The sequence below is a fragment of the Cyprinus carpio genome, chromosome A11 (assembly GCF_018340385.1).
Source record: "Cyprinus carpio isolate SPL01 chromosome A11, ASM1834038v1, whole genome shotgun sequence".
Lineage (NCBI taxonomy): Eukaryota > Metazoa > Chordata > Actinopteri > Cypriniformes > Cyprinidae > Cyprinus > Cyprinus carpio.
The window spans coordinates 16,005,498-16,030,395 of record NC_056582.1 but is presented as its reverse complement, the minus strand read 5'-3'; the positions used below and the strand labels follow the sequence as shown (position 1 = coordinate 16,030,395).

Sequence of the window (24,898 nt, the reverse complement as noted above, 5' to 3'; positions counted from 1 at the left end):
ATCTGTTATTAAGTCTGTTCAGCTCTCTCTCCCGCATAACAGCACAAGTAAGGCCATCATTCCTTTGACTTTCCAGTGATTAAATATGACAATTTTAGAAAGCAGAAAAAGAGGCCAAAGGACTCTATTGTCAAGTCTCTAAATGAGCTTTCCACTCAAAATAGTGCACTTGGCAATAAGCTGCATGCAGGTGCTTTCATTAGCGTCCATTCATGGGCAATCCGCTCCCTTGGAGGCGTGAAGCATTGTGCTCTGGTGAGCACACGGAATTACATCGCTGTTTGTTTGCTGCGCTCATTTAAATCCACAGAGGTGCAGGCACATGCATGTTTTTTTGTGCGCATCCATTGTGAAAAGCCTGTTGGAACATCAGTGCATTCAAGACCTGAAACTGAAGGGTTTTTTTTCTTTCCTTTGTAACGTTGGGCGTTAGAACTATCAAAACACTTCAAAGGCACAGAACTACATGCTATTTCGGCTTATTTCAGCACTTACTATATTATTGTGAAATATATCCTGCTTGGATACACTCTACATTGGCTGCTGTGTAATTACTCTCCTTGCTAATGCTTGAGACACAAGTACTGCATTCATGCGGAACTATTTCGGGTTGTGTGGGAGTTAGATGTGTGACAGCCCAGCATCTCCATAAAAAGGACTTTAGAAACTCTGCTTTTCCCCAGACAACAACCAACCAAAGGCAGCCCATCAACAGTGCGTTAAACATGTCTGATATCTAATTTGTATTGACTGAAATGAGCATTGTGACTATGGCTCTAGATACAAGGCAATTATTGAAGGCACTTTAGAGAGACATTAATATAAGGACAATTGATTATCCCCTGTGAAAAGAAACAATGCATTTTCCTGCTCATTGTGTGATAAGTCATTACCAGTAATAAGCAATGCTCTGTTGAAATGATTAATGGCACTTACCGTAATGTACAATAGTTAACATCCCAATTGGACATTGTGGGGTGGGTTTGAACAGTTTTAGACAAAACTCTTATGCATGTTGACTCGCATTTCTTTAGAAAATGTTGGGGAGAGGATATATGTTCAGACTGTGTTAAAGTAAAAACTCAAGTATACCAACCACAAAACACAAAAACTGAATTCTGTTCAAACAGGGTTAAATTCCGCAAGCTGTATTACAGTATGAATAATTGAAGAGACCATGTTTGCTAAGAATGGTGCTTGGAATGAGTTGAGCATGTTGTGTGACCGTTACCTTGGTGATTAGCATGACTATGAATAGGAGTTCTGTGCACTATTTGCAGAGGCAGACTACCTCTCTCTCTTTCAGATCTAACCCAGATTGTGGCAGAGGATTTACAGCTCCACATGCTGGTGACATGTAGGAACTGCAGGAGATTTGGCATATTAACCAAAGATACAAGACTATCACATAACATTCATCAAACCGAAATAGAATTAATAGAAATTAACAGAATTTGGCAAGACATTTTGTTTACTTTTGTATGATAAACCAAGGCTCACATTTTTGTTCATATTTATACATTCTTATGCTTTGCAAAGTGAAACATTCGTGTATAAGTGACATTTTGTTGTGAATTTTGCTTGTCAACTTAAACATTTAGCTAATCAGTAATGTTTTGCCATGTATGTGTATATGTGTGTATACACACACACACACACACACACACACACACACACACACACACACACACACAGTGGGCATAGAAAAGAATCACCCACCTTTCAAATAATCACATTTTGTTGCTTTGCAGTCTGAAATGAAGACGGACACTTTTTTTTTTTTCAACTTATAACATCCAACTGAAGGATATAACACCAACATGTCAGTAAAAAAAAAAAAAAAAAAAAAAAAATAAAAAAAAAAAAAAACCTTCCATGAGTTAGAAAAAGGATCACCCCCTCCTAAAAACAACTTGTAAACGGAATCGGTTGTAGCTAATCACCTTCTCAATGGCACACAAAGCCATTTGACTTTCAGCTGTGGTCATTTTGATTATGGCAAGCGGGTAGGTGATAAACTCTGTCACTGATGCTACAGTATGCATGCTCAGAAAACTCCCTCGTGTGACTTTGTTTGACTAACTAAAACTGAGGCCTGTGGAACCTCCATACATTGCAACTGAACCTCTATTCAGCCATAGCTTGAGTTATTGCATTGTCTTTTGCAAATGGCTCCATAGTCAAAGCATTGTTTTGTTATCTCACATAATCACTAATATTAGGCATTAGCTGCTGTCTGGAGCCTTAGCTAATAGCTTACGGTTCTACTATGCATCTGCTTTGGTCTGCTCTTCCCTGTGTCTACAGGCGCAAATGGTCAGATAATTCAAGTAAAAGCCACAGTGTGGTATATACTGTTAACCCCTTTCAGCAGCCAAGATAAAGTGTGTACTTTAGAGCACATTAGCCACAAAAACAGTCCTCGCATGGAGGGAAATAGCACTGTCCCTTACAAGCCTATCTCTCGCTTCATCTCTCTCTGAATTTTTGTGACATTGCTAGCAGAAAACAAGACTTCTGAAGGACTTGAGCTTAATTCACCCATGTTATATTATGTTTATTTACCCAACAGAATTCGGGGGAAAAATGGTGAGATCAAATAAAAGCCAGACAAAGCCACACACACACAGAACCAAAGGGCAAACAAAGGATACAGTGCAAGGATAGGTCTTGTGTAATGCAATAAAACTTTGATCTGGTGCAAACGGAATTTAAAGTGTCCAAAGGTCCCTGAATGGGCACACAGATTATATATACAGTACATTTACATTTACATTTAGTCATTTTGCAGACGCTTTTATCCAATATGATATGTAAAGCAATTCTTCTTAAAGAGGCAAACAGACACAGGAAGTGCTTGTAATATCAAGTTTTAGACATTGTTCAAATAAGTACAAGCTGGAAAGAGAAGGAATAAATAAAGAGAAAGACAGGTTTTTTTTTTTTTTTTTTTTATGATGAAGTCAAGTAGCTTTGAAATAGATAAGTTTTCAGCTGTCGCTTGAAAATTGTCAAGGATTCCTTATTCCGGATAGGGGTGGGAAGATCATTCCACCAGCCAGGAATGGTGAACGAGAATGTTCTGGAAAGTGATTCTGGACAAGAAGTTGTGCTGCATGCTCCGTTAGAAAGGGCCTGATTTTTCTGATGTTGTGCAATGCAAACCTGCAAGATCGAGCCGTCTTTGCAATGTGGTCTTTTAAGGTCAGCTGGTCACCAAAGCTTACACCAAGATTTCTGACCGAAGTTGATGGGGAAATTGTAGAAGAACCTAGCTGGATGGAGAAATTATACTGTAGAGTTGGACTGGCAAGGAAGACAAGAAGCTCAGTCTTTGCCAGGTTGAGCTGTAGGTGATATTCTTTCATCCATGCCGAGATCTCCGCCAGGCAGCCTGAGATCCGTGCAGCTACCGTTGGGCCATCCGGTTGAAATGAAAGATAGAGCTGTGTGTCATCAGCATGGCAATGGTAAAAAAAAGTGAAAGTAAAGTGACATACAGCCAAGTATGGTGACCCATACTCAGAATTTGTGCTCTGCATTTAACCTATCCAAAGTGCACACACACAGCAGTGAACACACACACACACACACCATGAACACACACCCGGAGCAGTGGGCAGCCATTTATGTTGCGGCGCCCGGGGAGCAGTTGGGGGTTTGGTGCCTTGCTCAAAGGCACCTCAGTCGTGGTATTGACGGCCCGAGACTCAAACCCACAACCTTAGGGTTAGGATTCAAACTCTCTAACCACTAGTCATCCCCACTTCCCCAGCCATGGCCTAGTGGCACATGGCTTCTCCTTCCCCAGGAGAAAACCATTAGCTCCTATGAGAAGAAATGCATGCATATGCATTTACATTTTTGTATTTGTTTCCTTTGTTCTTTGCTAGGCATGTGCAAAACAGTCCTTTTTGAAGTCAGAATTTGAAGTTGGGCCCCATCATACAGGCACATGGCTTCTCCTTCCCCAGTAGGAGAAGCCATGTGCCTGTATGATGGGGCCCAGTGATGTCATGTATGTGGAGAAGAGGAGGGGTCCAAGAACTGATCCCTGAGGAACCCCAGTGACAAGTTGATGTGCTTTGGATACCTCCCCTCCCCAAGCCACCCTAAAAGACCTACCAGTGAGATAGGATTCAAACCAGTGAAGTGGAATCCCTGTGATGCCCAGTGAGGAGAAAGCAGACAGGAGGATCTGATGATTGACAGTGTCAAAAGCAGCAGATAGATCTAGCAGAATAAGAACTGATGAATTGGAATCAGCTTTTGCAATCCACAGGGCTTCCGTGACTGACAGTAGCGCTGTCCCAGTTGAGTGGCAACTCATGAAACCTGACTGGTTAGCGTCCAGTTTGTTGTTCTGTGAGAGAAACAATGATAACTGGTTGAAAACAACTCTTTCAAGGGTTTTCGCTATGAATGGAAGGAGAGAGACAGGTCTGTAGCTAGTTGTAAATGAAGTGTTTAATGTGAGTGTGAGTGTGCGTGTGTGTGTTTGTGTGTGTGTATACATATATACATGCAATGCTTTATGCCGAACCCCTCTTATCCCTCCTTCTTGTGGAGCAGTGGAGGGTAGGAAAAGGAGGGATTGAGAGTAAAAGGGGTACAAGCAGAGCACCGTGCAAACATTAATGCTACAGGCATTAGGCCTACTGAATTTAATACACATATCTGGAGGTTGTGTGTTGAAGTGGGAACTTAATTCCCTGTCAAGTGATTTACCGGCCGGGAATCTTAATACCCAGATGCACTGTAGTGTAGAGAGGCTGTTACAGCAACGCACTAGTGGAACACAAACACAAAGCAGAAACTGTGTCGCGTATATTTACCATTCACCGGCACTGTGGGCTGAATAATGCTTTGCATTGTCCCAGATAGTTTTGTTTAGGTAATTTCACAATTTACTTTGGCAGATACTGACTATTGCGTCCTCTTTTATAAAAAATAAAATAAAATAAAATAATTAAATTCTCATACCTTTTTATACAAAATGATGCTGGTTTTCATGCTGTAGATGTGTAATCTGAAAAAATGCTTTCAGAACCAGCCTGCATATCCAGTTGACAGTCAAGCGATGATGTAACTGACTATTGTACTGCATATTCTGCCAACAAATCAGTGAAGTGCATCACAGTCTTTGTTTACGATTCTTAGACATTTGAAGAATATATTTAAACATCCAAAGTTATTTGATTTAGTATCCTTATGCAGTCACAAGTTTCTTTTGATGTAACAGTATGAAATAGTTAAAATATATTACGAATGGAATTTTTAGTAATCAATTCACACAATTTATTAAATAAAACTAGTAAATGAAATGTATTTTCACCAGACAATGACAATAAAGTAGCTTGAGCCAATAATAATGATTAGTAGTAGTAGTAGTAGTAGTAGTAGTATTTGTATTATTATTGTTGTTGTTGTTATTAAATTATTTCACAAATGTTACATATTTCATGTTCATTTATTTTAAGACCAGCATATTTATTTACTTACTTACCAACATATTTTAGACCAGTTGGAGTCAGTGTCTGTCCCTTTAGTTAGTTAGTTAATTAGTTAGTTGCTTGCTTGCTTCTTTAAAAATTCACTGTCTATATACAGTTCTCATTTATGTATGTTTTTATTTATACATTAATTCATTTACATACATTACATACATTACTTACTTACTTGATTTAATATATTTGTATTTTTATACCAGAATGTTTTAGGGCCTGGTTGGAGTATGTATCCATCCCACATTCATTCATTCAGATTTTTTTAGAGGCCAGTTGGAGACATGTTTCAGTCAAAGGGTTTACCTGACATTAATTAAAGTAAATTATTGTTTTAGTCTAATTGATGTGCACAATCATTAACTTTTTGTTTCTCTTGCCAGATATATTTCAAGCGGGATGGAGAGTTGATAGAGGTGATCTCCTACGTTTCATCCACCGTGGGTTACGAGGGCGGTGGCTCGGCTGGCGTACGTGGAGCCAGACCTCTGATCAGCAGGGATCTGGATGACACTAAGATGAGGAAGTCTCTATCTCTGCTGGGTCCGGATGGCAGGCCCGGACGCCTCTACACAGAGAGCCCTGGGAGGAGCTACATGGCCAGACAGCCCGGTCAAGAGCCCAGCCCGGCCACAGAGACCATCCCAGAGACAGTGGTCAGCCGAGAGTTCCCACGGTGGGTTCAGAGCACTGAACCCCTGTACTACTTCAGCAACATGCAAATCCCCCAGAGCGATGGGTCTGTGCTGGTTCAGGCCAAGCTCACCTGGACTCTGAATCCGCAGTTGGACAACGACGCCCTGTTTAGCTGCGAGGTCACACACCCAGCTCTCTCCATGCCTATGCAGACTGAGGTCATACTGGGTACGTCTTGCTTTTGTTGGATTTAACATTGGATGCAGATCAATAGATCAATGTAAAAGCTTTGTTTTTGACCTTCAACCTAATTATTCACATCCCCTCGTCTGATCACGGGTGAATCCTTTTACATCCCCATCTGACAGATGCAGTGAGATCAACACTGGTTTCTATTTGTTGCTTAATTGCGTTACAAGCAAGCAGATTGCAGTTACTAATGCAGAATGCAAAATCTCCCCGTGATTGACAGGCCAATTCATTGAGCTGTCTGTGCAGTAGATTGAGCTAACTTAACCACATTATTGAAAAAGTCAGCCTGAATTCAAGAAATCAAGCATAAAGGGGAATTTGTTATTTGTGTTCGTGTTCTATTTGAAGTCTGATTTTTAATTTTTGAATAAAGTCTACCACCTGCTAATTATGATGATAAAACAATGATATGCCAAACTGTTTGTTGCGTTTCATTTTTGTGTCAATAAAATAGGCTTGTTGCATTCACTTGTTTATAAGTAATGAAAGTCGTGGCACAACAATGACAAACAATGGGATCCTGGCATACCTTTGTATCTTCATGGATGAGAGGCTTTTTTTTTTTTTTTGTCTTTTTTGCTTTTAAAGCTACAACAAAGATGGCCTGATGATCCCATTATCACTTCAAAGGCAGCACTCACTTGTAGTCTCTGCTATCAGCCCTCAGAAAGAGGCAAGTGATGAGACGCAAGACAAGATAAACAGAGACATTTCTCTCACTTAGTGGTGCAGGAGCAGTACAGAAAGAGATGAAGGCGGGATAAAGGACAAAAAACAACTATAAGACGAAGAAAGTGTGGATGGTCTAGAAGTTGGTGCAGTTTCCATTCAATATTTCTCTCTCGTTCTCATTCTCACTTGTTCCATCATTCTCGACTCATTCCAGCATGATCTCCCTCATGGCTGCTCAGACAAAAATCACAATCCTATCGCAAGAGTATCTGCTTGTTTTGCCAACCTTTAGCATCAGAGAGAGAGATAAAACTAAAACTAAAACTAAAAAATAGTTCCCTGATGTTTATAAAATAATTATTGGAACCACAGGAAAGAAAGACAGCAGAGTAAAATTTGATCATATATAGCCATGATATACCAAAATGAATCATGGGATGCAGTGTGTGAGGAATTGGTTTGTGCTAAATGACAAAGACAGGTCCCTTAGTGAATAACATACTGTGCGATGACAGAACTATGTCAGCTGGGAGAGATTTTGGTTTACCGTTTGTACTGCAGTAGGTGTATACGTACAGCTCTCAGTTAGCAGGACTGCTTAATGTTATTGACGCATAATAATGATACATATAGAAATGTAAAAACATATATTGTGGGACGTATCCCAAAGCCAGTAAAGATGATGAAGAACATGTTTTTAAAGAGGCATAATGCATAGTGGTGTTAAATTGTTTACAGTTTCCAAGCAACATCATAACTTGGCATATTTACTTTTTTATAACTGCATTAATATTATCATTTTTATTTATTTGTAAAGTCAATTCACTGCATTAGTAGTAGGCCTTACAGTTTACATATTTGGTGAAAATTTTCTATGCAAATTTAACAAGTGATGATGTCAGCATCAAAGCAGTTTTTTAAATGTGTCTTGAGAGCAGGAATGTTAAATCCTACAGTCCATTAATTTAGCAGCATCTCTGTTACTAAATAAAACAAGATAGCGAGCACTATTTTGGCTTCTCTTATTGTTCTTACTCAAAACAAAAATGTGCAGTTGTTGTGTTTAATTGAATCGCACTGAGAATTTAAAACATTAATAAACCTGGCTTGAGATTGGCACAGCCCCAAGTGATAACAGTTAGCTCCTATGTGAAGAAATGCATGCATATGCATTCACATTTTTGTATTTGTTTCCTTTGTTCTTTGCTTAGCATGTGCAAAACAGTCATTTTTGAAGTCAGAATTAAATCCTAAACCGTTGAAACGTTTATATGTATAATGTAATTTATTCCTGTGATGGCAAAGCTGATTTTTCAGCAGCCATTACTTTAGGAGATCAGACTGGAATATATTACTATATGAATGCAGTTGCTCTAGTAGGTTTCATTCCAGTTACTATCATGACACCACCAGTACAGGTGATCCACTAACCTGTACTCGGTCAGAAAATGAAATGCAAATCATAGGAGCATTCACAAGTCATGAATCTTTCACAGTTTTTAATGTTTTCACATGAGACAGAAACATCTTGACAGTGACTCACACTTGTATTACATTGCTGAATGCTGAATATTCATGAGGTGAGACTTGTGCTGCGATCTAAATGGATGCGGTTGGTCCGTGGAGGCGGTGTTCTCAGAACGCTGTCCTCACCTCAGAGCATCACGGCTGGGCTTGTTGCCCTGACTTGGCTGTCTATTAGTCATATCCAAATATGCAGTGATTCAGTCAGTGCCTCTTCATAATTAAAGCTGAGCCAGGCTCAGCAGTGAGGATTTGCATGGGTGAAGGTGCTACTGATTCAGCAAAACACAGAAGGGGAATGAGTTATATTCTCCCATCCAGAGGCTAGAGATGATCTATGCCTGCACGCCAAGTTCCTCTACCCAATAGACTGATAATAAGTACACAGATGTTTGTTGTGGGTTGTGAGTGGGAGTGTAAATGAATCTGTGCGCATTCAAACAACCTTATTTCTCTGCCAGGGGTATTAATGGCTTGGAGGTTCAGTGGACCATAAGAAGTAGGTTGACAAGTTTTGGTCAAACAAGTCTGAGAAGAAAGCCAGGGATTTATACATCCTTTGTTGGTCCTGAAAGAGCATTTGTATTAGCAATCAGAAGTAAACCTAATGTTTTATTGGTTTTTTTTTTTTTGTTTTGTTTTTTTTCCTGCTTTTAAGGCTGGTTTATGTTGGTCTAGTTGATAATAAAGTTAATAGTGCATGTAGACAATAAAGCTGTCTAAAAGTACATTTAAAAAAAAAAAAAACACCAATAATTTAATAACACTGTTAAATGTTTTCACACTATGCATTATAAGGATTGAGACTTTGTAGTTGTCTCCCTTAGTGAAACCTGAGAAGTCGGTGCCTCTGTGGCTCATCAGTTACAGTGCTTACAGACATAATCAAAGGTGATGACATGGGTCACCAAATGCTACTCCTGGAACTGGTCCCAGACATCTGGCCATCACCTTTCTTCGACGGCAAGCTTTTTATAAGCCTTTCTCAGGCTAATTCTGTTCAAAATGCTTAAAAAAAATCAGCAATGGCAGAACCCTAACTTGGCACCACAGGAAGGGCACAGCTCAGTGAATTTTTTGTCAGCTCCGGTGGTTAGGGCTTAGGTTGGGCAATCCACGGTATTGATCCGTTAATTCTTCTACTTGGTACGGAAAAGACAGGGTCAGCCTTTGAGTGCCCATTGCTCTGTCAGAACACAGGCCCTATCAAAGGTCTCCTTTTGTTTTTCAACTGTTTTCTTAGGGAAAATCGATGGAGTCATGATTCATGCCTTGACAAGCTCTTAATCTCTCTTGTGTATTGCATTTCACATCTCTTTCTCCTTTCTTCAAGGCCTGACCGCTAATATCCCCAATCATTTCCAATAATAAGAAAGTTGGCGAAAGAGGATTCCTGTGTATTTGGTGTAGTGTCCTGCTATAACTTGATTTATGTGTGAAATACACATTCATGGGACCCATTACAAATGTGAGAGCAGAAATCATAATCCATTAAGTGGCACCAGGGGGTAATCATTAAACTGACTAAGACTGGCCTGATGCCTCATTAGCTTTTGCTGGACACTCTGTGGCTTGAATGATGGCTAAAAGCATGATTAGCCATTGTTTCACATAGTTCTCAGTAGTTGGATTATCTCTATGTGTTGTAGGATCCAAAGCGTCGCATTAGCCGTAATGAGGGTTGAAAAAAAGGCCATAGTGGGATGTATTTTTTAATAATCTCCAGTCTGATCTACATTTACAAAGCTTCGCTTTGGAATTATGTGTTAGCGCAAACATATGGCTCACAAAACTTGTTTTATGGTTCTCAGTTATGCGGAGTGGATCCTGGTAATCATGGTAAACGATGCAGAACCACTTAACACAGGACCGGTCGGAGGCTTTTTCACACTCAGACTCCGCCGCTATAAAGTGCCTAGCTCATACGGCTACATAGAGGAAGTTTCACTTGAGAAACTTATGGTCTCACTTTCCAGACATGTACAAAATCACTTTCTTATCTTTCCCCTGAGTACACAAGAGAAATCCCCGGTGCCTGAGAAGGTCAAAATGTGATATTTTAACCTTTCTTTCCTTCATCACATCCCAGCCATTCTCTGAGACCAAATTAAACCCATCTGGGAGATTCGGTCCACACAAGACAAGGGAATTAGTTCTCTAAGTGTCTCTTATCTTACTTCCTCCACCGTTTGCCTTGTACGCTCTGTTTCTTCTTCAGTAATGAGTGTCTACCCAATTTAGGTCCTTGTCCCTCTTGGGAAATAAATACTCCTCAGCAATTTTAATAAAGGAAACTGAGAATCTCCAAGTTGACCTCCAAGTCAAACGTGGAGGTTTTGGATTTTGGTTCTGTAAATACTGTGCTGGTATACTAGTATAGTTTTAATTAGGGATGCACCGATACCGCTTTTTCAAGAACGAGTCCGATATCATTACTTTTATTTTTGGTACTTACTAATACTGATACCTGTATTTTCATTGCATTTATCATTTTTTAAAAGTATTGGGTACAGATTCGAAACCAAAAGAATGTGAATCATGTTAGCTGGTTTCATTTAGCAAACAGATATTTCCTTCAGTTATTTTCACATTTAATTATGCCCATTAAAATGTATTGTACAAGCTTTTATTACTTTTACTGTTTATTTTATTGCTAAATGGTATTTCATCTTTAATTTAATAGCACAAAAGAGCTGCTCCTTTGCAGCAGCACAGTACTGTAATCACAAAACGTTTTTCTGTAATAATAAAGGGAACCACTCATTATACAGAAATTGTGTAACAGCGATGAACATATTTTCTGAAAAATAAGTTGCATTTTTTTATCATCTGAAACGTGCTTTGACTTCGGAAATGTGCTGCGATTCTAAAGCGAGCAAAACATTCACAGTGCGCACACACATTTGTATTGGTGTAGATTGACAGAGACACATATAGCCTAGAGCAATTCACAAAGGCTGTGAATTCATTATATACATAAACCTGCTTAATCTCTAATAACTCCATTCTGCTCTCTGTTGTTCTGTTGTCTGTGTTTCTTTGTCTGGACACAGCACTGTTCACATGCTGTGTGGTATCAGCTTTTGGTATCAGAGCATTTTAATGAGTATGAGTAAGAATACAGGAGCACAGTATCAGCTCTAGTGCATTCCTAGTTTTAATGTTGCTCAGCAAAAACTGACAGTGTTTTCTCTTGTTTCCTTCCATAGCGGCTCCTAAAGGCCCCAAGCTTTTGATAACCCCTGCCAGGGCAAAGGTAGGGGATACGGTTCGCATCACCGTCCAAGGTTTCCAGGTAGGATCTCCAGTGGTAAGTCCATGGGGGTTACGAAACCAGGGCCAAGTTCAGTTTTGGATACGAGGAGGTTTGTCCCGCATCTGCAGTTAAGCCTGTGTGATATACAGCTATAGTGACCATTCTTACAGAGTGTGCAATACAACATGTGTATCTGTCAGCTTCTGACCTGGTACTGCCATCCTTGAGCTATCAATCCAAATGGTTCAGCCTGTCTGAGGAGGGGTGCACTGCATCTGACAAAATCAAACCGTTCAATCATGTCATGTAATTTTCTATGAAATCAAAATAGAGGGTTTTCAAAGTCCTTCAAAGGTCATGAGGAAAAAAAACTCTGAAAATGATCCATTGAAAAGCACTTAGGGCTGCATATCAAAAAAAAAAAAGACCTTGAGCACTCAAGGATATTAGGATGTACTAGACGTATATTGGTGGTGTGATAAGATAAGAGTTCAATCAAATTGCATTTGTAAATGGTCTACAGACAAAAATGCTCTTTGGATGAAATGCCATTATTATTTTTTTCCCCAATTGATTCCTCTATTGTTAGCACTCTATATTTCCATGAACACTGAAAAAAAAAAAAAAAAAAAAAAAAAAACAATGCTGTGTTGCATTTAATCAATCTCTTAAAATGAAAAACTGCCATAAATTGCTAAATGATAAGATGGGTCACATTTGTTCCATTTAGATGATTATCTGGTTTGCCTGCTGTTAGCTGTTAAAGGAAATAATTGATGTTTCAGAACAATGAAAAAAAAAATCTTAATAATTTGGTATTGATTTCCAATACAAATATCTAAATAATATAGTATGTAAAAACATCCTTGAAACAAGGTACAATTTTTAGTTTATTTTTCTTACCTTGTTGGCAAATAGTGTTTTTCTTGTTTTAAGCATAAAATCTGAATGAATTGTTATATTTGTGCTTAATAAGAAAAAAAAATCAGTTACGATAAGTAAAAATAATAATAATAATAATAATAATGATAATTTGTATAGTTTGTTGTGGTATAATTATAGAACAGTATAAGGCAAAATGTGTTCTTAAGTCTTAATAACTTAAGAAACAGAACACTTAAACTGAACTAGAAAATAATTTTAATGAAATAAATGCTTAAAAAAAAAACTATCCCCAGAAAAAAGGCAGGTTGATTTTAGTTTTTTTTTTTTTTTTTTGCTAATCTCTTCTTTCTTGTGTTTGTGTTCTGTTTGGTATTCTTACCAGAAACCACAAGAGCATCTGATTTAAAAACAAATCAGCTGTTTGTTGATTTATTTCACTGCAGCATTCAGGGATTTCGCTGCTTTGGTTTGTTCTTTGTCAGAATAGCTAGCAAAACAGGTGCGAGCACAGAGCTAGCTAGGAGCGCTTAACTGTCAATGGCGCCAAATTTATACTTGCTTCAATAGTCCATCAGCTCCACAAGCCTAGTGAAGCAGGAAGATTGTCTCAGTGTAACTATCACCGTCTGCCAAGAGCTAAAAAAAAAAAAAAAAAAATTCTTCCCCAGCAGATAAACCCAGAACAGTTAGATGATGATCCGCCCAATCTTTGTGACAGGGCTGACTCACAGATGTGTCTAGCCAATGGCATTTAGGTGGAAAGAAATTAGACCCGATATGCTATCATCCCTGAATCTACTTTACGCTATTTTGTTTGTGACATGAATATAAAAGAATGTTACAGTAGTTATGTTTTATTCCTCCTGGAAATTCCAGGTAGAGCTGGGTTCTTAAAACAGGCTGTTAGCTTGTCCAGATTGGTCAGTGCCAGGCCTAAACTGGTCATTAGCTGGTGTATACTGGTCATTAGCAGATTTAGACTGGTTATTTGCAGGTTAACACTTGTCATTAGCTGGTACAAGCTGGTAGACCATTTAGATGGGCAACAATCTCAGTCTAAACTCATCAATGACAGGTTAGACCAGCTAATGTCCAGCCTGGACTGATTCTGACCAGCTAGAAACCATGTTTCAAAGCATAGCTACCATCTAAAACTGGATTTTCCGTTAAGAATGTCCTCTCATTTTGGGTTTTTGGATGAATAAAGCACTACGATGGAGTTACCTTAGTAGAGGAGGGAGTTGGTTGGTGCATGGGCAGTTTGTCTGGCAGATCTGTGTGTTTATTCCACCTGCATTTTGCATATTTGAAGTACACCTTTAAATAATAGAGGAATGGTCACCATAAACAGGCTTGACGGGGACATAAATCCAGTTTGGATCTTAATATTTACACAAAAGATTTCAGAGGATTTTAAAGCCAATGGAGATTTATTTGGAAGAACATCTCCCTTATCCTTAGCTGCTCCAAGGCCTTGGGTTTCACATGTAGATAAGATACATGTTAACACAGAAAACTAAATACTACCCTGATATTCAAACAGTCCCAGAAAACAGACTCAATATCCCCTTTGGTTTACTTAGACTCTAGTTAAACCACCAACAAATGGAGTCACATTGGTGTCTCTTTCCTTTCTAATTTAAAATTTGTATTTGAATAGAGTACAGAGCATTTTTGCTCTCCAAGAGCTTGTCTTACTCTCATTTATTGACTTTAACCATGCCAGTGCCATGGGGGATATTTTTATCTGGATCTGACCTGATTCCACCAGCAAGTGCAAACTCATTTCACTGCTGTCATGGTGTGAATGTGGAAGTCCAGTTACACACAGCCAAGCCACACTCTCCAATGAGCCGTTATCAGAGGTCACCCAGACAAGCCACATGATTTTGTGAAGTTAGATGGATTGTGCCAGCCAGTCACTTATCACACCTAGAACATGGGTAGATTGGTTTGATCAGCAGGGGAAAGATATTCTCTCCCATGCCTGGAAACAGGATCTACAATGAATCGGGACATAGCCTTGGCTCAGGCACTGAGATTTCTGGGTTTCATCACACCTGTCCTCTTGTGTAGAATCAAATGATCTTATACTGAGCTTTCACGAGTATTAAAAGGCAAGGACTTGTTCAAATAGACATGAAATTATGTATTGTGTTAGTGGACTTCCAGGCATAGTTGCAGACAATGCTACACCATGGTAAATAAGCGTATAAGAATACTTGATATTCTTTTGCCTCTTGCGGGCTACCTGTTTGTTGTGTTTTTTTTTTTTTTTTTCCTTTTTCTTTTTTCATTGCCCCCTAAAAACCATCAAACCTCTTATATTCCTCTTCCTGGAAAAGTCTATTACAAGAAATGCTTTAATTGTCTCCATATAATATTGCATTTCATATTTTCTGTCCTTTCTTCCAAACGGAAAGGTATTGAGTATTGATTTATTATTATTTTTTTTTTAATTTCGAAAGGAAGCTGTTTTTAAAAATGGGTTTATATTATTAATAATATACTGTAACATGTTTCTTAATGACTTACCATGCCTTTTTATTTACCAGTGTTTTTTTTTTTTTTTTTTTTTTTAAAGAGATGTTTTTTTTTTTTTTTTTTTTTTTTGCAGATAAGCTGATAATTATTTAAACTGATACATTTATGATAAATAAATTCTGTATTATTTTAACTTAATAAATGTCAAATAAAGCATTACATCACAACATAATATAGTATTAAAAATGGATATTCATTTTGAAAAGTAATCTTTTGAAAGAAGAAATAAAACTAAGTTTAGGTAAGTGTAACAGCAAATGTTAAGATATGATAAATCATGCACAATTTAAGATCCAATAAATTGAAAAACGAAAAAAAAAAAAAAAAACTAAAATAAGTCAATAACTGATTTAGTACCGATACATTGTACATCACTTTCTGTATCTTGGGCTTCATTCTGATTTTTTTATTTTTTATTTTTTTCTTTATCCTTTTTCCCTAATGTACACATTCTTGTGTACTAAACACGCGCGTACACACTACTTCCAGAATGAGGTGTTTCCTGAGCCTCTGTTCACCTGGACGCGGGTAGGCAGCAGATTGCTGGACGGCAGTGCCGAGAGAGATGGGAAGGAACTGGTGTTGGAGCGAGTGCCTGCGGAACTCAATGGCTCCATGTACCGCTGCACAGCCCAGAATCCACTGGGCTCCACTGACACACACATACGCCTCATTGTTTTTGGTGAGTAGCTCCAGCAGGAACTCCAATTTCTATCCGAAATGCAGTAATTAAAGGTCTTCGTTTATTGAATTCTATTTCTCATTGTATTATTGTATTCTATCGCAGTTGTTTTTTGTCTTTTGAGGACAATATCTTTAAATCAGTATTTCGTAATGTCATTAATTTTAGTAAAGTTTACTCCAAATAACATGTTAGTTCATAAGTGCAAAATAAAACCTGATATTACATATAAAGACATTTATTTAAATTAAGCAGAAAATGCAACTTTTTCTGAAAATTTGTGACATAAAAGATTAACACATGACCATCAAATATGCAGTACCTTTGGAATTTTTGGGTCAAAAGATGTCTTTCCTTAATGGATATTGTGTTTTGTTAGCACAAATATGAAATCTTCTACATCTTGTTAAAAGAAAAATTGCCTTTTTGCGTTTGATTGTGTGACAGTTTCATTCCCCTGTGGTTTTGTCTAGCCATCCTTTGCTGCTGAAACAGATGCTGTGCCCACTAAGTCTTGGCTTTGTTTTCATTGATGTTAGAAAGGGATTGCCTGCTGACGCTGTTGCGTGTGTGTGTTGTGCCACCCCTAGACTAATTTCCCCCCTGAGCTTTCGAGGCTGTCAGGGTTTATGAGAGATCTGCCTATAGCGTGAGCACAGATCTAATCAAAGATGTGCTTTGGAAGATGAAGGACAGTCGGTGCTCCTCTGGATAATCTGAATGATAGCCAAGGCTGAGGACAAAAATACAACTGCACCCATTATCAACAGAATCAGTAGTTTATTGTAGATTCAACCATATGCAAAAATCAGTGTATAACTCCGACCTGGCATATAAAAGCATAAATAAAACCTGATTGCTGATTACTTCACATTACCCCACATTAGCTATACATCCCTACTGTAACTTCAAATGCTAGTCTATTGGAACTTATTTCTCTTATTTCTATTATCTGATTAACCAGCGGTCGGAACAGCGATCCAATGTTAATATAACAATTGTCTGTGTCCTCTTTGTTCTGCAATGTTTTTCACTCTGTAAGAAAATTAATGTGTGCCGTGAGTGAGAGTGAGTTACGGTAGAAGAGTCTGGAAGGTACACCGGATGAGATGAAGTGCGATGTGGCACACCAGGCACGTCACGTCCTTGAGTTCAAGGCTACAATAAATGCTTTTTACAGTATGATTAAACCAAGAAAATTAAGTAGTAGCATTAGTAGTAGCAGGCTTTGTGCAAAACTTTACAACTTAAAACAACTAAAAAAATAAAAAATTCTGAGGAAATAACTAGACTTCACTCATTGAATTAAATAAGCCATTAACATAATCAAATACAAATAATTGCAACTGAAGCTTTCAAACTTCAAAAGAATGCAAAAGTACCTAAATATACTGTATCATTAAAGTGGTCCATAAAGTTGTCCATCCTCTATATCATACAATAACTTCTCCTTGAGTGAACTGTCAACCACTGCAACCAGAAAATTAAATGAGTAATTCAATACTGGTTTGGTGTACTGAATAAACCAAGCCTCAAAAGAAATGATTTAAATGTGCAGGCGGAGGTCATTATTTTCAGTGAATAGCTACTTAATTGATCAGTGTTTATGGGTGAGTTGTATGGACCATTATGTTTGAATGCATCTCTTTTCATTGTGACACAATTGTACACTTTCAAAACTGTGCTGAAAGGACAAGCCGTACATCACTGCTATTCTTCAGGCCTATTCTTCTTACCATCTACAGATTGTTGGGCGGAGTACAGGAGGCCATTTGGTGAAAAGTGTTTTTTTTTTTTTTTTTTTTTTTGGGAGGACGACGACTCAGGAATGGTTCATGTGGAGGAGTGTTAATGTCTATTTAACAGCCTAGAGCGTCCCGCATCATCATACACTTCATTCAAGACATCCTTGTGCTTTTGAGTGTGAACACGGTTGGCACAGACAGGAGAATGGTGATTAAGAGCATTTGAACTCGGTTACTATTGACTGGTTTCAATAGCCATTCATTAGAGCCCATCAGCTGTATTAAAGAACAAAGATGAGCATTTAGGAGAAAGGAAGCTTGCAGTGTCAGATCTTGTTAATAGATTTTTGCCGCTACAGTATCGGTCAAGGGGGCAGTTAAGTATTCTTGGTAAAGATTTGGGGATTTTTTTTGAGTTTGCTCATCTGTGTGTTCATAGAGAGCTCAAAGTTAAAAAGGTTCCAGTCTTTGGTGGATTTTACATTGAAGCCTGCCAAGAATAGAAGTGAACTTATGAACTTTGGCTGCTGATAGCTCTTCGGGGGTATTCTACTCTTGTCTCTAAGAGACTCGTGATTTTCATCCTTCATTAGACCAAAAACCTATGATGGTTATCTCTTATATTATCTATTAATACACTCTTCTCTCTCCCTCTCCACCTCTTAATCTTCAACTCCCTCTCCTCTTCTCTGTCCTGCAGAAAACCCAAGTATGATGAAAAACACACAGAATCCGAACAGTAAGTATTTGAACACCTCAATGATTAGATTCCTTGACTGCGCAAGCTTTTTGCAACCTCTTGCTTGAGAAATCTCCTTGATGAATTAAGAATTACAAGAGAGCCGTTCCGCAGTGTTTTCCTCTTAACGCTGCTATAATTGCACAACTGTAAGTTTTTAAAAATGACAGAGATGCATCAAAGGTCGGAATACTATCCATTTCAAGAATGACACATGAACCAAAAGCAATATCTCATTGACTGAATATTTGCCAAAACATAAAAACTTTTTCTTTTTCTTTCTTTTTTTTTTCTCTTTTTTTTTTGCACAAAATTGGATTAGATTTTCTAAATAACTGCATAAAACAAGCAACAAATAAAATAAGCAACAAACAAGCAATAAGTACAACATGCAACATAGGTCATGTGACAACTCAATTGCATATATATGTATATATATATATATATATATATATATATATATATATATATATATATATATATATATATCGTATATTTCGGTATTGGAAGGGTGAGAAATTAACCAGTAGCAACCTTTCGTGTCACCTTGACTGATTATTTGCCAAAAGTTAAGCCCTTTTCATGCCAAATCACCATATTAATTTCCAAGGTGATAACTATACACCATTGATAGAATTACATATTCTATAAAGTATAATATATATAAATGCAGTACAATGTGTAGAACTGATCTCTTGTAATGTTATATGTTTCAAAAGCTGTGTTTGCTTCCTACGCATGGTATAGTTGTGAAATTGCTAAATTGTAGTTTGATAAATTACTACATACTGTGTTTTTATTGTCTTTGGTCTCCCTCCGTCCTCTCCTCCTCTCAAGAGGCCTTGTGTCTTCCGAGGGCTTGCTGCTTTCACCATTTAGAATTAGAAGTGAGCCATCACTTACCAGTGCACCAGTGCGTCCACAGCAGATATAATTCAGTGATGGATTAAAGTTGTTTTATACATTCAGTGCTGGCTCATTTACAGTATCTTAGAGTCTCATATGTAAAGATGAAGAACTGTCAGGCAGACGGGTGGAAGGAGACCTCAGCCTTTTTTTTTTTCTTATGTTTTTCTCTTATTCTTTTTTTAATTCTCTCTCTTTCGCCTCACCCAAAAGCCCTCACCGCATCTCTTTCCTGTGCACCACTGCATCTACGGATGTAAATTTGAATGTGCAAATGCGGCAGGGCAGGTGTGTGAGAGCAAGGACAGAATCAGGTCAAAGTGAGCACTGATCTTGAGTCGAGCTTCAGATGCCCCTCGTATGCAAGTCAAATGGCATGTAGAACAAGGCCTCGGGAGGTCACGATGTCTGACATGTGTCTGAATCTCAAACACCCTCCCGAAAATAACACCCTAAAGACTTTAGTGCTCACAAATGGCCTGAAGTCTATAATTCTTCTACCGGACTCTTAGTTTAAAAGTGCTGGTTATGTTCAGAATGCCAAACAACTATAGTACTCTACATATATACTGCAGTGTGTTTTCCCCTTTTTTCAGTACTAAGTGAGTGAACTGATTTAAAAATGTTTTTACACAAACTTGGATATAAAAAATAATTATCAATATAAATATTATTTTTTAAAAATATGTATAGTTAATTATTTTATTTTAAAAGATAGAAATTTTTAATATTAAGTAATTTAAGAATTACACATGTGACAGGTCATGAGGTCATGTGACAACAATATAGTATACTATTTTAAATATATTTATACAATTTTTTTTTTGTATACTGTGCTGTGGTATCCTTGTTTTCCATTCTGAACATAACACCATAAAAAAAATCATATTGTGGGTATGAAGTGGTACTAATGTTATATTAATTATAGCACTAACACCCATATAAGCCATAAAAGTAGAGGTAATGTTATTAACACTTGTTTTGTCAGTGAAAATGAGAGAGATGGTAATAAAATTACTTAAGCACTGAAGAAGTATTGCTCATAATACTTATGACAGCCATCATCATTTAGTGCTTATTGAACATTGTGTAGTATGAATGAAAGTTGAGGCACCAGTGATCCAGCACCACTGTACAGCTCGTTCAAACCTTTTAGAGTGCATTAGACGATTACAGCAAAGTACCTGAGAAAAGAAGCTCGCTCATACAGCTTTCTTGCCTACTGTACTACAATCTCTAATGCAGAAAGTAAGGAGCTCTGCTTGCTCCTTTATTAGCCAGATCCTTTATGTTTGAGGTCTATGACTCAAAAATAAAAAGTCTTCAACAATTATTTACTCACATGTTGTTCTAAATCCATGTGCACAAAAACTGTGTTCCAGACAAGTTACAGTAAAAAAAAAAAAAAAAAAAAAATAATCACTGTAAACATAAATCAAATATTCCACAGGTTGGACATCAATAACATCAAATATTATGACATCCAACATTTTGAATATTTAATTATGCGATCTGCATAATGATTTGCATGAAAGATTTGTTTGTTTTGTTTGTTTAGAATGAATAATGATTTTTTTTTTTTTCACAGAAAGCTATTATGTTTCTTAGAATATATGACAAACAAATCATATGAACTACTTTATAGCTCTTTTAGTGCTTTATTTTGTCATTTTTGGAGCTTGATAGCCCATGATCACCAGGAACTGCTTTTGTTCCGCAGAAAACAACAGCACACATTTTTAGAATAACATTAGTGTGAGTAAATGATGACAGAACTTCATTTAGATTTTGGAGGAACCATCCCTTTAAGACAGGGCTATAAGCAAAACTGGATTAGGACCAAGATGTGATAAGCATCTTCCTGCCAAATACTAATTACTTTTATTTACTCTTTCAGATGGAGCTCCTGGTTTGCACAAGCTTGGACTGATATTCCTGCCACTTATTCTCACAGTGACTGTTGAACTGACGTGAATATCCTCGATTCAACTGCACACAACACACCTCCTCTCCAGTCAGGCCCACACACACTCACACACGCACACAAGCCATCTCCAGACCCTGAATAAACCTACCATGCTTTCATCTGTGGGAGAACCTGAATCCACAACACAACTTTTTTTGTGAAAACACACACACACTAAAAGATCCAGATGGAGATTATAATATCGCTGATTAAAAAATAAGATGAAATGAAAGCACGCTGAATATGAGAACAATCACTTCTTTATTGTCTGCCCCACCACACAGACACTCAGTGTTTTTTTGTTTTTTTTTTACTTGCCTGTCAATCAACAGAGACCTGTCATCCGGAAAAGCTAAAAGTCTATTGGTGTTTGAGATGAACAGAAATATCCTATGCTGGAGTGTGGAGAAAAGACATAAAGGAATTGTAAGTCACTGACAATGCTGACTGTCACTTCAACTTCAACTAGCCGCCCTTGAGTTGCCTCCATTAGAATTAGGGTACTGCACACTGGCACAAACAGGACTCAAACACGCCCCCTTTTTAAGGACTGCGCCATTTGTGTTTTTTGGATCTCAGTATTTTTCCATTTACTTTTCTTGAATGGCTCTCGGCTGGAATGTAAAAAAAAAAAAAAAGAGAGACAATACTAAACGTCCTGTGACATTTTATTGCAAAGAAATGGAAGATCCTCTTTTTAAGTGTATTTTGTGTACATCCCTGTAAATAATGAAAAGTATATTACAGAGCAGAAAACAAAAAATAATTAATAGAGGTTCGCGGGGGATGCAAGGGGGATATAGCAGATAATGGCTTTATTGCGTGCATCTGGCCATCCCGTACTGAAATCCAACCCAGGCTTTTAGAAAAAGGTGAAATCAGTGGCCTTTCTACGGTCTGATTTCATGTGTTCAGTATCTGTGACATCTGTGTGACTGTTTTCAACCGCAGAGGAAAGACGACAGCTTTTCTCGGGGGTTGTTGGTGCATGTGACGTTCGAAGATGATTTCCCCTCCTCATCTGTTTGTCGCATACCTGTCCTTAAGTTTTTGTTGCATATTCAGTGACCTGCATCGTGTACAGTCCTTCTCTCTAATCTAACAGTTACTGCTAGGATCATGTTAGCCACCATTATGACCCCTCCATCCCCAGAGGACGTTCAAGTGAAGCCAAGTGTAAACAGGGTTGTTGCATTTGTTTCATACCACCTGTATTAAAAATGGAGATGATCAACTTAAAATGTCTGGTGTGGGATTGTCCTTTTGATACTCAACAGCAAAATACATGCTCTGGCAGTTGTTTTCTGATACTATGTGGTGCTATAATGAAATAATAATCATTGTTGTAAGTGAGGTCTATGTCCAATTTAACTCTGCATTTGTGAATGGTGAAAATCTCAATTACTGTGTTTCTCTGTTACATCAGGTTCAGGTTTAGTTGCAGTGGAGGGACATCACCCAGAATCATTGTTGTCTAAGGGCTTTCAGCAGGTGCATTGACATGACAGGACCTATCAGGAAAGTACTCAAGCATACTGAAACACCTCAACATTAATATTAACCTATATACACTAGCTAATTTTGTTAGCCTACATTTTAAATGGTAACACTTTATTTTAAGGTCCAAATTTATTTTAAACTCCTAATTTGCTGCTTATTAATAATTAGCCAGGTAGCTGTTTAGTTAAATTTAGGTATTGGATTAGGGATGTAGAATATGGTAATGCAGAATATGTGCTTTCTAAATACCAATAAACAGCCAATATGTTAATAATAGGCATGTTAATAATCAACTAGTTAGAATTGGTCCCTATACTAAAATTTATGCAACATTTTTTGTTTGTTTGTTTGTTTTTTTCTATGAGTGATTCCACATTGGAAGATGGAAGGACATGGTGTAACACACGCAACACTCTGTGTCCTTGCCCTATTCGATTAGCTCAATTTGTGCATTTTTTGTGATTAAAGTTGTTGCTTACCGACTGTTCATATTCTTTGAACACACTGGAAAACTAACAAACTGTTATCACAGTCAGAGTAATATTTTTTTTTTCTTTTGGGTATTTTTACATAACATGCAATGATAAATAATCTTGATTGCCTTTTTAAAATCAAATCTTTTCCCCTACCTACTGTAATGCTTCATGGGATGGAAGTCTTTAGAGAAAAAATGTTCAGCTATGAATTCAGCTTAGCACTTGATGGTCTTGTTTAGGTTTGTCCTCTGCCACCCTGGCTCACTCTGGATGTCCTCATGCAAAGTAATCTCTTTTCTTTTTTTACGTTCACATGAATTGCAGTTTAAGCTTTTTCAGACACACCATGTATTAAAGGATTAAGTCTAAAGCCTAGGTGGGAGATGTGGATTTATGGGCTTAATAAAATCAGGAAGATGGGCCCCTTGCCATTTCAGGTCACATTTCATAGACTCAAAGGGAAAATTATGAGCAATTATGAACTAGTAAAAAAAAAAAAAAAATTGATTATGTCAGGATTTGTTTGTATACAAACGTGTTTGTGACTTGATCGTTTAAAATGATGGTCTTCAGGATTTTCTGTGTCTTTCCTGAAAAATGAATAATGACTATGTCACAGTAATGTAAAGTGTATAAGTAAGGGATAATGTACATCCAGCCGGTTGTTATCACAGAATAACCCAAGACAGGGTGATCAGGAACCCGACGCCAAATCTTTTAATTCATTACAGTGTACAAAACAATCCTTGCAAAATGGCAGCAGCTGCATTTGTATGAAATGAGAGCGTGAGTCCGCGATACCAGGATGACATAATTAAATAATTGTACACATAATATTGAATTGAGGTTTTATATTTTATTAGTTAACCAAACGCGAAGCGTCCATGAAGAGAAACTGTTCCTAGCAAGCGTATAGTGCCGACTTCAGTTACCCGGATGAGCCTGTGTTATTATAGTTTACTGGTTGTTATGAAGGGATAACACACCTCGGAATGTCGCGACTGACCAATCAGAATCAAGTATTCCACAGAGCCTAAACTGTTTTAATATGTCTATTCTGCATGAAAACTCATTCCCATGCTTTCGAAAATTATCACATTTAAGTATGAAAGTTAAATCGTTTAAACATCCATCACAAACATTTTAAAGTGTTTTCAGATTTCACTCTTAATATACTCATTTAATGACTTTAATAATAAAGTGTGCTTGCAGATTTTACCAGTGATCAGTAACCCAAAGTGTAGAAAACCTAATTATATAAGTGCCAAAATAGCCTGTTATCTTATCAGAAGGCAATAGTGGTGATTTACTTTGTTTGAATCCCCTGGAAAATTACATTTCCAGGAATCCATTACGGAGCACTTGACAGTCTATAATTTCTATAAATATGTTTAGGCTGCATTAGTTGTGCTGTAGAAAGCAAAGAAAGTAGCTCACTTGGGTGTCAAGTGATTTTTGGCATAGACCCTCTCCAGCAAAGCTAAAGTCCATCTGGATTAGTTTGGTCTGACTTTAACTTGTTACTTTGACACTCACCGTGAGTTTTACTCTATTATGAATTTCACAATTTTTTTTCCATAACATGTTTCCAAATGAATTGTTTCACCAAAT

General features: G+C 37.6%; 1 protein-coding gene across 3 annotated transcripts in view; it reads left to right on the top strand.

Annotated features, from left to right (window-relative positions):
• LOC109098546 (immunoglobulin superfamily member 21-like) overlaps positions 1 to 22,552 on the top strand; it is a 203,797-nt gene extending 181,245 nt beyond the window's left edge. For 2 of the 3 annotated variants that reach the window (XM_042766509.1, XM_042766507.1), the window contains exons 6-10: positions 5,888 to 6,368; positions 11,798 to 11,898; positions 15,763 to 15,955; positions 18,401 to 18,439; positions 21,243 to 22,552. In XM_042766509.1, coding sequence (XP_042622443.1) covers positions 5,888 to 6,368; positions 11,798 to 11,898; positions 15,763 to 15,955; positions 18,401 to 18,439; positions 21,243 to 21,319 — 891 coding nt within the window. In that variant the 3' untranslated portion in view covers positions 21,320 to 22,552. The remainder of the gene's footprint in view (positions 1 to 5,887; positions 6,369 to 11,797; positions 11,899 to 15,762; positions 15,956 to 18,400; positions 18,440 to 21,242) is intronic. The other variant, XM_042766508.1, reaches the window with a different exon arrangement.
• Positions 22,553 to 24,898: the final 2,346 nt, after the last annotated feature.